Source organism: Epinephelus moara, chromosome 16 (genome assembly GCF_006386435.1).
Source record: "Epinephelus moara isolate mb chromosome 16, YSFRI_EMoa_1.0, whole genome shotgun sequence".
In the NCBI taxonomy this organism is placed as follows: Eukaryota; Metazoa; Chordata; class Actinopteri; order Perciformes; family Serranidae; genus Epinephelus; species Epinephelus moara.
Window position 1 is genome coordinate 11,945,585 of NC_065521.1, and position 16,750 is coordinate 11,962,334.

Below are 16,750 nucleotides of genomic sequence, written 5' to 3' on the forward strand. Positions count from 1 at the left end.
GCTGAGGTATAAATGTTTGCTGTAATGCTAAATCTGCTAACGAGTTTCATCTCACTGCAGTTTGATCCAGGGGTGCCTGATGTAGAACTCAACAATTTAAAGCAACATAAATGCATTATTGATTATCTGTGATCCTGGCCTTCAAGAGGTAAACAAACGAGCAGTTAATAGCATCCCCGACTGCACTCCCTGACTTCTTTTGGCACTAAGCTCTTTTTTGTTGCATTCAAAAGGCCTGAGCCTTAATCCAAGAGACACACCTCTTGGTAAAAGCACTGACAGTTTTCCAATACATAATACTGACTTTTTTCCCATAGCCCATTAAAGGGAACAGGGAAGTCCAGAGGTTAAAGACACTGTCCATCAGCTTGTGTCTTTTCTTCTCATCTTTCCTCTCTTTAAGTTTACTTACAGGGATTACAGGTCTGAATTAAAGTCAGCTGGAAGTAAGTTGGTTTTTTTGACAGCAGTGGCCTTGATTGATTGTTCAATAAACAACATCATCATCACTTCTGTCATGGGACATTTAGTGCCTTTCCATTGCTGCTATTTTTAAGTTGCACTAATTAATAATTTTATTTATATATATATATATATATTAGAACCTGTCCAGATTCAACAAGCACAAGCACAACAGAATCTTTCCAACCTGGCGTCAGTTAAACCAGTTGTAGTTGACCTCTGACCTTCCTATAGAGGACCAAGACAAGTGAGAACTTCCCTTTGAGGAGTGTGTTTTTATAGTGTTATGACAATGTTCTTTTTAGTCTACAAGTGTAAATGTAGGATAAACAGGAAATCCAAGCCCTCCAAAATTAGGAAAAAATATAAACTGGAAGGGAAATCTTTAAAAGCCTTTATTGTTGTGGCTCAATCATTATTTAACAAGCCAATAGCCAATGGGAGGCAGTCACATGGGTTGAGTGATAACATGAAACAAAGGTGAAACAAATTAAAATAATAATAACAATAACTTACATGAGATGAGAATGCACAGAAAAAAATATATACATTATAAATGGAATATAGGTCTCCATATATAGGTTTTAACCTACACGTTCTCACTCCCAACACGTCAGATATGGCAGCTTGGTCAGTGGCCCTGCACTTCAGCCATGAAGCTCTAGGTACACCTCTAGTGTGTTTTTTGGATGTGTTAGGATCTATGTCAGATACCACTTGTTACATGCAGTGTCTTTCAAAAGGTTCAGTTTAGAAAACCGATCATAATTTGCGTGAAAATAACCATTTTTTGTCACAGTAACTTTACAAATATGTCACTTGACCACTATGGTACATAACAACTATGTCACATGATGTACACCAGTAACTATGTTCAGCGGTTGAAAAAAATTGAGTTTTACTTTTGGTGTCACATGGGACACAAACACTCATCTCTTGGATGAAAGTTGTGTGTATGATTGACCCATCCACCTCATCGCACCTCCCTCCCACCTCACTCGGACTTTCTCGCTCTTTCTACAATGTTATCCATGTGGATGCGATTACATTAGAATAAGTTCATAGCCTGATGTGTCTCATACAGGGTACCACAGACCAAGCTGCTGTATTTGATGCCTTGAAAATAAGAGCAGGTTGGTTTCACATGAGTTTTGAGAAAAATAGGAAAGCCTATACAGAGAAAATAAAACCAGTATTAGAGAAAACATGAAGTCTATATCCTCAGTGACAACAACATACTTAAACATATACAGTTGATGGACCCAAAAAGCTTCCTTCTGGTCAACGCTCTGTGTTCTTTGTACCCCTGACCAAAGGTTTAATATGTTCAGTGCCCTCTTTGCGCAGTAAGGAATCATTTGCATTGTGAAATTTGCTAATTATCACCTTATTGTTTTGGCATATCTATGCTCTACGAGGCAATCCCTCAGGCATCTTTTAGTGTGAGCGAGAATTTCCCTTTGAGGAGGTTTTTTTGTGTTAGAATTATGTTTAGCTTGTTCAGATTATCACACATAAGATAAGATGGTTATGTAGATGTTATTTTCAGTCTGCAGCTGTAGGTGCCCAAAGGAAGTGTCTCTAAATGTATGTTTTAGTATTAACTGAAGAATTTAAGTTTTTTTGGGGGTTTTTTTGGTGAAATTTTGCGCTGTCCTTTTAAAGACCTGTACATCTCTGTCTGTGTTTGTCATAAATGCCACATCCAGACGATTTAATCCCATCCTGCCTTCTTGCTGTCACTCAGCAGAATAAATGGGCCCTGTGTAGGCATTTCAGCACCCCACCTGTGCTTTACTGCACCTTTCAAGCGTGAGATATCTGCCACTGTAAAATGACAGCTAAGGTACAAAATTGTCTATTTTGAAATCATAAGACCTTACAGCATTGCAACATTTTAGTGTTCGGTCATCTGTTGTTTATATTTTTCTTAAACATTTATCTATTTTAGTACAGCAATTAAAGTCCCTGTTCTTTGTCCCCTTCAAAACTTAGTTTGGCATTGCCCACATCATCAGACATTTGAGTTCAAATCTGTTCTGGCAAACAGTAGCCACCATACGCTCACACACCACTACTTTGCTGTGAGTGTGGCCACCAGCGTACTGGAGTATGATGAGGGCTTTTCGTGGTTCATTTTCCACTCTCAAGGGTAAAACAGCAAAGCGTGTAAAAGAGAGCAACAGCTGCAGTTCAATGGAGCTCTTTGAAGAACTACATCAAACACAGAGAATCATCTTCCAGCCATTGGCCTCACAGTAGAGAAAGTGAAGGGAGAGAGAGAGAGTATGTATGTGTGTGTGTGTCAGTCATCCAGCATGTTGGAGAGGTGTGTAGGACTGTTAATCCTTTGGCCTTCCCTCAGTCCCTGCCTCCTGCTCCTCATCACTTGGTTTAGATGTCTGGCTGCACATTCTCATCCATATTTAGTTCTTGGATCTTGGTGTGTATTGATCTAGTCTGTTAATCTTGTTTATTTTCTGACCACTCCATACTGCCTCTTTCTTGCCTCCATTCTGACCCTTTCCCTTATCTCACTTCTGCACACTTCTCTCTATACCACCTCTCAACTTTCAGCCTTTCCTTGCATGCTTGTCTCTGTCTTTGTTTAAACCCTCTCCACCCTTATATTTATTTATTTTTTTTTATCCTAATTTTATTTTCAGTGCTCATTGTTGTGGTCTTCCTGCATTTCACATGCCCAGCATTGCTTGTCAGTCATTTTTTTTTCCTAATTATCTTTTTTTCCTTTTTTGTACTTTGAATCATTTCTTAAATGAGTTCTATGAACACAATAATTTTTCTTTACATTGTTGCATTTTTCGATGGCACTGTATTCTGCATACAGTAACACTGTCACACAGAAATCAAACATACACAAGAAAACAAAGCAAACAGAGTGCATTAGGTGGCAAATTGTGAGTGATTTTGGAGACAAACTAAGACTAAGTTTTAAAGCTTTCATGTTCCAGCTTGGTTGGATTAACATTGAATTAATGTTAAGTACGTCTAAAGCTATCGCTTATTTTAGTAATCGAATATTTTACCAATTCATTGAGTAATCGGATGAGAAATACTTTTGCTTTATGATAGAGTAATAGTAAATGTGCAAAAGAGAAAATAAGACAGATATCTTGAATGACCAACATCACTGGTTTATTTTTTAAATAAGCAGCATAACAAAAAAATATACTTATTGCTTAGAGTAAGAGTAAGCAGAGTAAGTGTGCTTGTGTGTTTGTTCCTTCTCTTTCCCCCTTGCTATTTTCTCTCTCCTCCTCCATTTCTTCCTCCACAGTCAAATCATGCCCTCTATTTTTGGCATGGATGTATGATTTTAAGGTGTCTTCATCACGTCACCTGTCCATGGGGGAACTGCATTGTGTGACAGTAATAATAATCCATGTGAAACACAGTGCACTGTATATAGTTATATGAATGAAACAATGATTTTCAGTAATTGAGTTACTTGAGTTTCTCAAGAAATGTTAACAGCCTAATGTTAATGAGTGAAAAAATGGCCTAAGTTGGCCTAAGCCTTTATTTTCCATCGTATTTCTGATTAAAGTAAGACCAGTAATCAGTCTCTTTGTAGCTCTTTTTTGGTCTTCACCACCTCCTCTGGGTGCATCAAAACAAGCAACCCCATTCACACTACACATAGTAATTTGACCCATTGTTCATATAAAAATACTGATTAGTCCAGCTCAGGGTCCAAAACTAGGCAGATATTTTACCAGCCAACCAAATAAAAATTGCTTTTAAGTGTTGTAATTTGCTATCAGTATTATTTAGCATGTCATTTGGGTCTTGTATGCGATTCTCAATCAATATTTTAATTGTGTGCGCTAATATTAGTAATAATGTATGCTAAAATATGAATAACTGTTTCAACAGTTAAGTGTAATATTTGGGTTAATAAATTCTGTAATATTCTTACTACATTGCAAAAAGAATCTTTCATTAAGGAATTTTACGTGAATCACTGACTTCAGTTTCCTTTGGACAGTTGAGACATAAGATTTTAGCTCGACCAGACTGCAACAGCAGGGCCTGCCCTATATAAACATGAATGTCTGACCAGTGGTGGACAAAGTATTCAACGACATGACTTGAGTGAAAGTTAAGATACTCTTGGTCAAATATTACTCCAATACAAGTGAAAGTTGTTCAGTCATTTTTTTTACTTAAGTGAAATTGCACCAACTGATTAACATAGCGGGGATCGAAATAAAATAAATAAATAAACAAAATTAAAATCAACCAAAAATCAACCAGCCACCCTCCTCCCCTGACAAGTAAAGAACAGTCCCTAAAGTGCACTGAGGTTTGTGGACCGTTACCTGCCACAAAGAGAGAAATGTAAACGGCTCGTTTCTCCTCTGACACGCCACATACCTGTGTGCCGCCACAGCTCAGCTGTTCAGGTACTTTTGGGCAGTCATGACACCAACGAAAGAGGAAATTATTTGACCTGGATCCGGGCTTCTCCGTCGCCGCTAAGCCGTTATCTTGCGCTGCGGAGCACTATGGCCGCCGTATTTGTCAGGAATACGTATTCCTGTCCGTGTCTGTGTCTGTGACCCCCGTTCAACCCACAACTGGTAGGATTCGCCTTTCGTCCTGCTGCTGGTTGAAATCTGTAGCCTACTCGCACAGCGTACTCCTGAATGATTTCTTTTGCTTGCACAAAACTATTTTAAGTCGCAAATGCATGTGACGCACTTAATGTACGTGACCAAAGATCGTTTCTGCCTGAAATACACATTACTCTGCCAGGAAACCAGCCGATACCAGCATCGTTCTCCAGTAACAAAAAACTGCATTTTTCGTTGGTAAAAAACTCGCCAGAGTGGCGAGTGGTCTTAAAAATTTACCAGCCAGAGACAAAAGCTACCCGTAATTGGCGAGTGGCAAGTGTTAGTTTTGGACCCTGGTCCAACTCCAAGTATGGAACTGGAGTCAGGACATGTTAAACCTTGCCTGGCATAAAAACTGAGACAAAGGGAAAACAGCTTGGCTCTATCCAATCCCCTCAGTCGACAGAAAACACAGTATTTAATTAGTATTTCACTAAAGATGTCGAACTGTTTCATTTCATATTTTGTATTTTTTTTCTCCACTGCTCTCATGCAGTATTTTCTCAACGAAATTTTAACTCAGTTCCCTCATTGGTGTTTTCCTCTCCTTCACAGTCTCTCTCTTCCTCGCTATCTTTCTTTCTCGCTTCTTCTTCTGCTTCTTCTCTTGCTGGTGATAGGGGGGGGGTTCTTGATTAGAACACACACTGCCAAGTCCCCCCACATCGCATCATTGCATTTGATTAGCTCCAACCCCCTGCTCCCTCCCTTATCACTACCAGCACAACAGGAAGCACCACACACACACACACACACACACACACACACACGCACGCATGCATGCACAGATACGCATGCATACATATCACAAACTCAATTGCAGACTTATCTGAACTTCATGGCTGCCTGTAAACGTGCACCGGCATATATGAACACACACAATCTTCACACTGACACACACACACACACACATCTGGGCTGCTGCTGGTGCCGTGGCGGCAGGGCATCAGGTAAAGCCAGCATGGCGCTGACAGCTCCCTGTCCCTAATGAAGCATTAATAAAGTGCAGCACAAAACAGTGGATCAGAGAGAAGCAGAGCTCCCCACCTGCCTGGCTGTCTGCTGGCTGCCAGGGGGAGAGATGAGAGGGGAGAGGATCATCTGTAAATCTTCCAAAACCCCTCTGCCCCACTTTTCAAGGAGACATCACCCCCCCATTCCCTGCTCTTCAGTATCGTGCTGAAGCTTCTGCACTTTTCAGTTTTCGTGAGTCAAACTAAAACTCAATAAAAGACACCTCACATAATTAAACTACTATATAGTAGCACTGCTAACAGCTCTGCACCAAACTATACGGCTGGAAGTGCAAATGTTATTTTCTTTACTTTAATATGCAAATAAATGTAGTTATATTGAAAGGTTTACAACACCTAAAGATAAACACATTTTTATGCATGCAGGAAAAACAGACTTGGAAAATAGAGAGATTCAGAGTAGTTGGCCAAAAAAAAAAAATACAGTTCTCAACAGATTTGGTTGGAAACTGTCTTCAAAAGTTCCTCATATCTGCAGTTCAAATAAAGTTGAAATGATGGTGTGTGTCCAGGAATCGACACAGCGCACATATTCACAATTAGGCACACAGGTAGTCCAGTCACAATACGTCTCGACTGGCAGACAATGCCGGCAGTCTGATTCAAATGAAGCAAACCTGCTGAGTGTAGATATTCCAGGAGGTGTGTCTATTCAAATGCTGCATGCCTGTGATTAGAAGAATTGGAGCAATTGTTCAGTTAAAAAAGAGCCAATCAAATCCAGCTCCAGCTGCGATTAACTGACAGGAACGAGACCAAAGAGAAAAAAAGCTAAAAAAAAAAAAAAAAAAAGCTGGATTTTAGAAACTACAGCATCTAAAATGTGAATGAAACAACATTTAGTCTCCTTTACAAGTCTATTTGAGCATACATGTAGATATATATAACTGAATATGCTTATAATTGGGCGCCAGAATGTTGGCCGTCCTTTGAGCCGTCCTCTCCTGTCCTCATCATGAGCTGGAGATGTCATCTCTGTTTGTGCTGGAATGCCGTTGCCTCTGTGTCACTTTGTATCTTTATCTCTGTGTCTATCTGTATCCTTATCTGCCTTTTTTTCTCATTATCCTTGCAGTCCAAACCTCACAGAGCTTTTATTCCAGTGAGGGAGACTGATCTAATTGGCAGCGAGGATCATTCTAATTTAGTGAAGCCAGCTCTGCTGACTTTTTCAGCTTTCCCCTCCTTTTTTTGCCACCTTTCACATGATAATAATGAGAAAATATAAGCGAGAACTCCCTGAAGTTTACTCTGGTGAGCGTGGGTTTTTTTTTTCCTTCATGTGGGCTTGTTACACCGATCACATTCGCCCAGGCAATTTGCCTGCTTGTCTGAGTCTGAGAAGGGAGGCTTATCTGCACTAACGCCCCATCGAGGCTGCGCTTCGTATCCAAATCGGCCCCTGTTAGCATTCAAATCAGGAGCCCCCACCTCCCCTTCCTATTCTACCTAGCTCTTGTGCTCCTTACTATCGCCCCCACCCCTCTTTGCTGTCAACACGCCAGCTTCACTCGGAGGAAAAGAAGGCTGGGGGTAGAGAGAGAGAGAGAGAGAGAAAGCCTGGGCTATTATTTAATAAGATCAGGAAGTGTGAGGCGGATGCTGTTTACTGTCACAAAGCAAACAGGGGCTCCTCTCTGCAGGTGAAGATCGCTGGGCTTCTCCCTCATCTTCATCCTCTTCCTCGATAGCTGTGACTGCCGCCCCCACCTTAACAACCACCGTTTTACGGAAACTGTAAAGCTCCCTGACAAGGTGCCTCTCCTTGTCAGGACACCTCCTCCCATTCCCAACAGCAGGTGCATCAAAACAGCATGGCTGAAGGTTATTTCTGTTAGTACTGTACGCTACATAACAAATACTATTTTATAAGTGCGAGTTGTGTAGCGAGTGTAGCTTGTGTGTAATTACTGTTGCTGTGATTTAACATGACCTTTTACCTGCTCTGGCAGATACAACGAGGTCATTACTGCAGCGCTGTTTTCCACAGGCCATCAGTGTCTCATTGTTCATATGATTATACTGAAATTAGAGGCCAAGTGTCCCAATCACTATCTAGTCCACATTGGCTGCCATTAAGCCACCATTGCTGGCTCTCAATGACTTATGATTAATACTTATGATTTCAGTGAGCTGTTTCCCGTCAGTCTTCTTTAGTTAGAGCTGTAATTTAGCACTTTATTTTGAATTTACTTTTGAGGTGTCTTTGTCATAAATTAGGTCTGGAGTCAGTTCCAGCTGCAACACAGCACAAATATAAAATGAGAAAAAAAAGTGTTCGTTAACAAGTCTCACGCACCGAACCTCAAAAAGGACTTGACAGGAGAGAGCGGAAAAAGAAAGAGGGAAGGAAAATGTGTCATGAAGATGAGGAAGGCGAGGTGGGGGGGTATCCTTTGATCAAGAGCACTCCTCGTAGCACTCCTGTCTCCTTACACATCCATAATATATCTCTGCAGGCATTCCAGTCTCTTATTAACAAGGCAGTGCCATTCCATCCTGAAGCAGGGTATCGGGTTTTCAAAAAAAACAAAAAAACTGAAACACATACCTTTATTGTCTTTTCTTCAGAAGTGGTGAAAGACAAAACAAAACAAAATGCATAGCAAAGAATTTGTGATTCAATATATGCACTCTCCCTTTAAATTAAATCCGTTCATGTTGGTTGTAACAAAAGAGGGGATAATATCAGACATGGGTAAATATTTATTCTAAAAGTGGAAGGCTTAGGAAATGAGAGGGCTGCCGACGCTCTGCTTCTCTCTCACGGGAGAGCATGTTTGTCCATGACAGTCATAAATATGTATCATGCAGTGAGATGACAGCGATTGTAATCTGATGCCCGCCTTTTGTCAAGCATATGAAACCCAAGAAAGGGTCCCCATCAGTGGCGAACACAGGCAAAATTAAAAGCTGCACCCTGTCCTATCATTGGAATGAGTCACTCAGCGACAAGTGGTACGCTGTTTAATTAGAGTGGAAACAAAGTCCTCAGGGGGGGAATACCTCTCCCCCCCTCCCCCCCCCCCTCTTTCTCTCTCTCTCGGTCTCATTTGTGGAAAGGTAAATATTCAGAGGGTCGCTTTTCAGCCGTAGCGATTAAAGCATGCTCGAGCATAGCAATACAGAATGTGTTGTGAATGCAAAGCTCCTAAATCAATTCGTGCTGTGCTGCGAAATGAAACGCAACTTGTTTGTACGAGCAGACAGCTGTGGCAGTGCGTCCTTACCCAGGGGTGTCAAGTAGTTCTTCAAACCCAGAATAACTGTGCCGGGCTTCCAAAGGTGCAACAGCAGCCACTTAAATAAGGTGGCCTGTCATCCAGGATGCACTTCAGTGTACAGTAGCAGTGTGTGTCCCGGAGTACAGCTGGTTGACAGGTGTATTCTTAAATGTAAAAACCTCTCTGCTTTTGACCACAGACTGCATGAAATAATGGAAGTAGCCATCTTGATGTCACCCATTGATTTTTTGGACTCTTGTTTTGAAGCCACAAGTTTGGCATTTCAGTCTTTGCCATCTTGGATATTTGGAGCCAGAAGAGGAGAGCTAATTTTAATGCTAACTTCTAGACTAGTGAACTACCCTGTTTTTTTTGCTATTTTTCACTAACCAAAAACTTAAAAACATGAAAACAGAATGTACCTACTGGAAAAAGTGAATGTCCAGGTCTTTAGTGGGCCTTTAAGTACAACAAAATGCTAAACAAGACTTTTTTAAGGGACCAAATCATTGAAATGAACAGTCATGACCTAAAAACCCATTGAAATAGCGGCAGCTACGGCTTTTCCTATACCCTGCAAATCTGGGGTTATGCCAAAGTTACAGAAACTAACAAACCTTGTCGTGGTAGCGACTTTTAGTCACTCAAAGCAACCAAACGGATGAGTTATATAAATCCCCTGTACAGTTGTCATGAAGGGGGAAATGTTTAAAACTTGTTTATTTCTGTTGTAAAGTTGGGCATTTTAACATGGTGGACAGTGGGGATTGACTCGCCCTTTGAGCCAGCCTCAAGTGGCTGTTTGAGGAACTGCAGTTTTTGGCACTTGCCACTTGCTTTTAACTAAACCTTGTTTTCATGTGTGTCCCTGCCTGCAGCTCTGAAGGACCCTTGCACTGAGGTGACCTGCAGCTACGGGAGCACCTGCGTACAGTCCTCAGATGGCTTGTCAGCTAAATGCATGTGCCCCCTCGGCTGCGAGGGCAAGCCCGTGCAGACAGTCTGTGGCAGTGACGGAAAGGACTACCGCAATGAGTGTGAGCTCCATCAGCACGCCTGCAAGAACCAGAAGAACATACGAATGCAATACCAGGGGCACTGCGGTGAGCTCTCTCTCCTCGTGTTTACACATCAGGATTCTTTTATTATTCATTTAGTGTATTTGGTGTCCAGAAAAAAGATGAAAAGTGGGCATCACAGCCCAAGATACCGTCTTAATGTGTTTGATGATATATTAGATTTACAATGACATAAGCAAGGGAAAAGCAGAAAACTCACATTTGAGATGGTGGAATCAGCTCATTTTTGACATTTAGCTTGATAAATGACTCGAATGACTACTTTTGTTTCTCTCTGCAGTCTCTGCTCCTCTCTTTTCTTCTCCCTGCTCTGTTTACTACCTCTGGCTTTTGTTGTTCTTCCTTCACATACTCCACTTACTTACGGCGCGCCTCTGCTAATTCTCATTTTTCATTCAGGTTGCTTTGCTTCACACAGGTACTCCTGCGGTGTGAATTGTTGTTTTCTCTAAGTAGGTCTTCAGAGCTGTCGTTTTCGTCAGGCCCGGCTTTTTCGCTCATCCTTGTTATCATCAGGCGATAGTTGTTTACTCCCAAGGCGCTCAACTTTGAGGTTTATTTTGTTTGTTTTGAGCCAGATGGAGGGAAAGAAAAGCAGACACAAGCTCTGTCTCTTAGCAGCGGGAGCCTCGGGGAGACAGAGCAGGGTGGCGTGGAAAGAGAGATGGATGTGCAGGTCCGCCAGCGGAAGGTTAGTCGTATAAATCCAGCCTGAGACGGCCAAAATGACCTGAGTTGCCCCATCCTCCCTGGGGAGGGCCAGGGCTCAGGGGACCAGTCGGCCCTGATGGTCCTCTAAATCTTCGTACAGCCATTTCATCTAAAGCCTTGGCTATTTCAAGTTGCTAGCCCTAGCCAGTCAAATGCAGCTGATTTATCCACGCTGCTAGTTTTTGCAGCAAACAGGCCATTCTTTTTGTAATTACCCTCCTTGCTCAGCTAGAGGAAAGCATGGATCCTGGAAGCTGTTCTTCTCAGTTAATGGGAGGTAATGGTCTTTCTCTCAGATAATGGTCTGGCTGGCGGGTGAAGCACTGCGTTATGCAGAGACGCTGCATGCATTACGATAAACCCCCTGTTTGCTTGGTTGCTAGTCTCTGCAAGCCTTTGCATTGTGCTGATAGAAAACAATCTGAGGCCTGGCCAGAGCTTGCCGTGGTCACTCCGCCTCCCAGCCCTCCGTAGCCAAAGCACTCTGTCCCTTTTTATGTTCATGCATTGTCACTCTTTGTATCCCTGCCAGAGGTCTTTGGAAACCATTTCCCCTTATTTTCATTCTCTTTCTCTTCCTCCATACTCCTTTCCTGATGATAGGGTGTTTCATCCTCGGTGTGTTTTGAATGACTCGCCGGCAGCTTGGCAGTGATTTGATATGTCACGGTGCTACATAAATCCTTTGTCTTCCCACATGCTGAAAGCGTGGCGGGCAGGATAAAGCTCGGGCTCCTGTTTCAAGGAGTAACACCCTCCGTCCCACACATCCACAAACCAATTCCATTATGATCACGGACTGATACGGCCGAGTGTGCCAGACCAACGCTCCCCTGGAAGAAGGGAGGTGCCAGGGAGCAAATCAAACGGACCGTCTCTTCATCCATTTCCTTGTCTCCCCCTTCACATCCAAGGTCCCACTCTAAGCTGCTCTCAGCTGCTGGGCCACTGATAATATCTGTGGAGCAGCAGTGATGGAGGATCATGTCTCCTCTTTCCTTTCATAGTCTTCTCCTTTCTCTTCTCTTCTCTTCTCTTCTCTTCTCTTCTCTTCTCTTCTCTTCTCTTCTCTTCTCTCTTAATTTACTCGACAAACAAAACTTAATGCATTCAGCCTATTCTGAGATGATTATTTTGCCTAAAAAAACATTACATGATTGTTGTTTACTGCAATTTAAAAACAAGCTCACCGGAGCTCTAACAGGAACTTTGAACTTTGAAAGGAATTTAACAGTTGCCAGTTTTGAGGCAATTAAGCCAGGTCACATGGTATCTTGTTGTATTTGAATGTGTGTTTTTCTTTTGCCAAGGTATTGTTGTTTATTTTTCCACAGAGGACCAAAAGATGGACAAAGATGTTTTTGATTAAAGCTTTCTTGTTCAGTCCCCCAGGGTCTAATTAACATAAACAGATTTTTAAATGTTATCTCACAACAAAATTGTTCTACTGCTGTACTGTGGTACATATTCATGAAAGAGGTTGTGTCTCCACAGACCCATGTAAAGACAGTGAGAACAGTCTGAGCACCATGTGCCGGGTGGAGGCTCTCACCCGCCAGCCCCTCATCTTTGGCCTGCCAGAGTCGTGCCCCCCGGGTAATGAGCCTCTGTGTGCCAGCGACGGCCAAACCTACGCTAGCGAGTGCGCCATGACAGCAACTGGCATGCAGAAAGGCATCAAGCTCAGGAAGATCCACGCGGGACGATGCAGAAGGCTAGGTAAGGGCAGATAGGGTGAGCTCCCTTGCCAATAGCAGGCACTAAAAAGGTACTGTGGTGAGAGTCAAGCAAGTCAAGTTGAGCCACTGCTATAAGTCAAGCACGACAAGTCAAATCATTGATCAGGTCAAGCAAATCACAAGTGAGGTGAACGTTGGCTTTCTAGCTAAAAGTTAGCTAAACAGACTCATTCATGTACCTTGCTTTGTGGGTTTTGTAGTGACGGATTAAGTTGGATGTGTGGTGGTCATGTCATTCATTTGTGAGCTGTGAACCTTGCATACCGCTGATCTATTCACACTGCCATCATCGACAACATAATCCTTGAATCCAGAGTTTCTTACTTCTGGACTAGCCAGGTTTGCACACATTGCACTAGAAATCCACTAATCAGGTTTCAAAAACAAAACGTAACTTCTCAATATCTAGATTTATGCAAATATTCATTAAAAAAGTCCTTTCAAGTCATCTGTCTCAAATCTGAGTCAAGTCTTAAGGTATGAATGAAGTCAAAGGACAAGTCATGTGACTCAAGTCCCCCACCTTTGCTAAAAACTTAAGGGTGAGAGAGAAAGTAAGTAATTTCAATGAATGCAACATTCAGTGGGGATTTGTCCATGGTGCGGCTCACAAATAATTAAAAATGACACATAACACACAGAACATATTGGATTTAAAAACTATGCTATTATGAGCAGCTTAAGAAAAACCTCCTAGTTTGCTGGTGGCTAAATATTAAAGGAAATAGGGGAAAGTAACACACTTTTTATTCCTATGCCCCACAACAGCTCCTTGATGATGTCCTTCTTGTGGTTTTTTCCCGACTTTCCTTTGTTGTTGTAGCTGTGACTTTTCTTTGCTGTGGCCACAACCAGCTTAATACTTGCCATAACATTATACAGCCCATAATTGTCCACCTGCAGCACTGTTGAATGTTCATGGACTGGTAGTGAAAAGCTAAATAAAAATGTTTTATATGTTGATATGTAGTGAAAGATGAGACTTTATAGTCATTTTCAAAAAGAATGCCCTGCTGTAAAAATAATCCAGGTACAGTGCTCAGGAGAGAACACACCGATTACCTTCATATTAGTACAAAGCACTGGCACTCTAACAATGTAAAACATTCTCATCACACGGGTCAGCTCAACAGAAATAGTCAGGATGGTTTTAAAGGGTTAAACAAAGCAAAACAGTCATGAAACATCTGCATCACCTTGTCATATATGCAAGCATTCACATAGTTCACATGCTTCCATTCTAAAATTTGAACAGCTGTAGGTGAGCTAGCTTTAGGATCAAACCCTGTAACTGTGCTTTAGTAAATAATGGTACAGAGATAAATGACTCTGAGGTCTCGGGGTCTGTACTGTATCCATGCTAGCAGTAGCCTCTTCCAGCCTGATAAGAGCCTCCAGGGCTGTTATCTGTGCTATTAGAACAGGGGGTTTAAGCCTTAGTCAACAAAGAGCTGTCAGCTTTTACTGTACGTCTGATAGCCATCGGAGGAAATCCAATTTTCCCGCTGTGTTGTCGGCAGGGGCCTCGCAAGAGCCACAGTCGTGTTGGCTTACAGCAGTGATGTGCGGAGACCCCCACCCATGTACTGAGACCCCTGACAACACCAAAGACAAGAATAGATCACTGCATGACGCCCTTTGGTACAGTCAACAATGAAGGCTGATACACACTTCTTTGACACACCCTGCTTCTCCCGTTCGCTCAGCTTGACAGCCTGATGGAGGAGTGTGAGGGCTTAAAATTGCACAAATCCCGGTCTGAGTAACGTTGTGAATTTGTGTGTGCGTATCAGTGTGTGTGTGTGTGTGTTTGTGTGCGCAGATATATGTGTGTGTGAGCAAGTGGATGAACGCCTTTTTTTCCTTTTCTGCTGTGCGTTTTTCAAATGAAAGAATAATTCAATTTGAAACAGAGATCCATGAAATCATATCCCTAAGCAAATTACAAATTGGTATCTAATGAAAATGGCCATTTCGACTTGTAACCATGACATTGCACATCCTTGTAGCCCTCTCACTCAGATACAGCAGCGATGTAATTAAGTGTGGCATGACAGGCTTTTAAAGAAAGAAGAAGACGGAATTGAATTGCTGTACAAATTTGATCCACTGATCAGGAATGAAATAAATTCGAAGCCTGGCGAGCGCCTGCAGAACAGAGGCCTGCTTCAAATTGGATTTTCTCACTTCAATGGCAAATTTGCCATTTTACATTACCAGTGTTTCTTTCTTTTTTCCTAATTTCCATAGTAGATTTCTGCTTAGTGAGTCAAAATGTAATGAATATAATGGTTTAGACTTTAGCTTGACCCTAAAATAAAATTCTTGAGTATGGGTTCCATAATTTTATTAAAGTTACTGGGGAACTTTTATCATTAAAGTTAGATGGGAGCATGGCAAGCCTGAGCTCCAGTCAGTTGTCAAGGGTTACATCACCAAAGAACATAACAGCAGCCAATCACAATGTTATTAAGTGGGGGATTTTTGCCTTGGATATTAATAAAAGTCACAGGGAACGTAAGAAAAAAAAGCACCTTTCTGAACGGAAATAGAAATGATATCTTCCTGACCCTACTAAAGTAATATATTTCAATAAAATCTAATATTTTCACTTTTTCATGATCCAATCTCATGTGGTAAGAGCAATCATTTCTGCCACAATAGTAAATTACTCTCCCAGCTTCAAAGAATTCACCTCAAGTTCACCACAAAACATGATTGATACTTTTCTAAAAATGAAGCAAACAAATTAGGTGCTTTTTTTCCCAAGCACCAATGATATAATTTATTCATTCACATTTGTAATTTGGTCTGTGGTTAATACAAGCTCAAAAGACTTTAACGTTTGGTTTTACAACATGAAATGTCAGCATATACCCAACTTGTGATTTTTGAGGCTGTTATGTGTGTTAAAATGGCGGATTCTAACAAGTGGCTTAATGAGACTACAGAGCATCATAACCCTGATCACAGCTGTACAGCTTTGTTGTGGCGGCGACGTTGAGGTCATGCAACTGTGGTGTAGTTTGTTTAAAGTCTAACGTTAGCTTTTTACTTAAGGCGATTGCATTTAGGCTTCACAAATCATGTCAGTGGTGTGTGTTTGTGAAGATTATCTTGCTGAACAAAATGTGTTGGTATCATAAATGTGTGTTTGCCACAGAGGTTATTTTCTACAGTAATTCAAAATTCAATGGAAAAATTCCATTGGCTTTTTGACAAGGCAGCCAAGGTGATACTGATTTCTTTGTCAGCAATCTAGGGGTGGGAATTACAGAGTAACTCACAATAGAATACTATCATAATAACGATGGTATCACAATAAGGCGATTGTACGATACTTGATACTTGTCTATGATTCATTATGTTTATGTGTAACTGACGAAGAAAAAATAGCCCTAAGAAGGAAACAAAACAGGAATTATGTGTGTATTCACAACATTGTAGTGTCAGTTTTAACAGAATTGGACAACTGAGATGAAACAATGTACAAAAAAGTGCATAGAGTTTTAGTTTAGTGCCTTTTAACACACACATTGTAGGCTGACTGCCAGTGGTGGTAGTGTTAGCCATTTTCTCCACGATGCAATTAGGATGATGACAAATCAGGTGGCTATGCATGTTAATTGTGTTGCATATGTACTTTACTTTCAAGGGACAGTGGCGCAGACACTTAAATGATGACAGTCCCTCTCTGATTTGTTTTTCTCTGCTGTCCGCTCTGTTTGCCGTTTTTCCCTTGTGAGTGTCTTTTTCACCGCAGTTAGTTAACTTCCATTCACTTTACCACCATTCATTTGCTAAGCGCCACCACAAGGACTCATGAAGTAGTGACTCTGGTAAGTCGAATTGGCAGGGTAA

The 16,750-nt window shown here is 41.5% G+C and overlaps 1 protein-coding gene across 2 annotated transcripts in view; it reads left to right on the top strand.

Annotated features, from left to right (window-relative positions):
- The window catches only part of agrn (agrin), a 304,408-nt gene that overhangs the window by 195,765 nt on the left and 91,893 nt on the right, over nt 1-16,750 (top strand). For both annotated transcript variants that reach the window (XM_050066361.1, XM_050066362.1), the window contains 2 exons: nt 10,239-10,463; nt 12,645-12,869. In XM_050066361.1, coding sequence (XP_049922318.1) covers nt 10,239-10,463; nt 12,645-12,869 — 450 coding nt within the window. The remainder of the gene's footprint in view (nt 1-10,238; nt 10,464-12,644; nt 12,870-16,750) is intronic.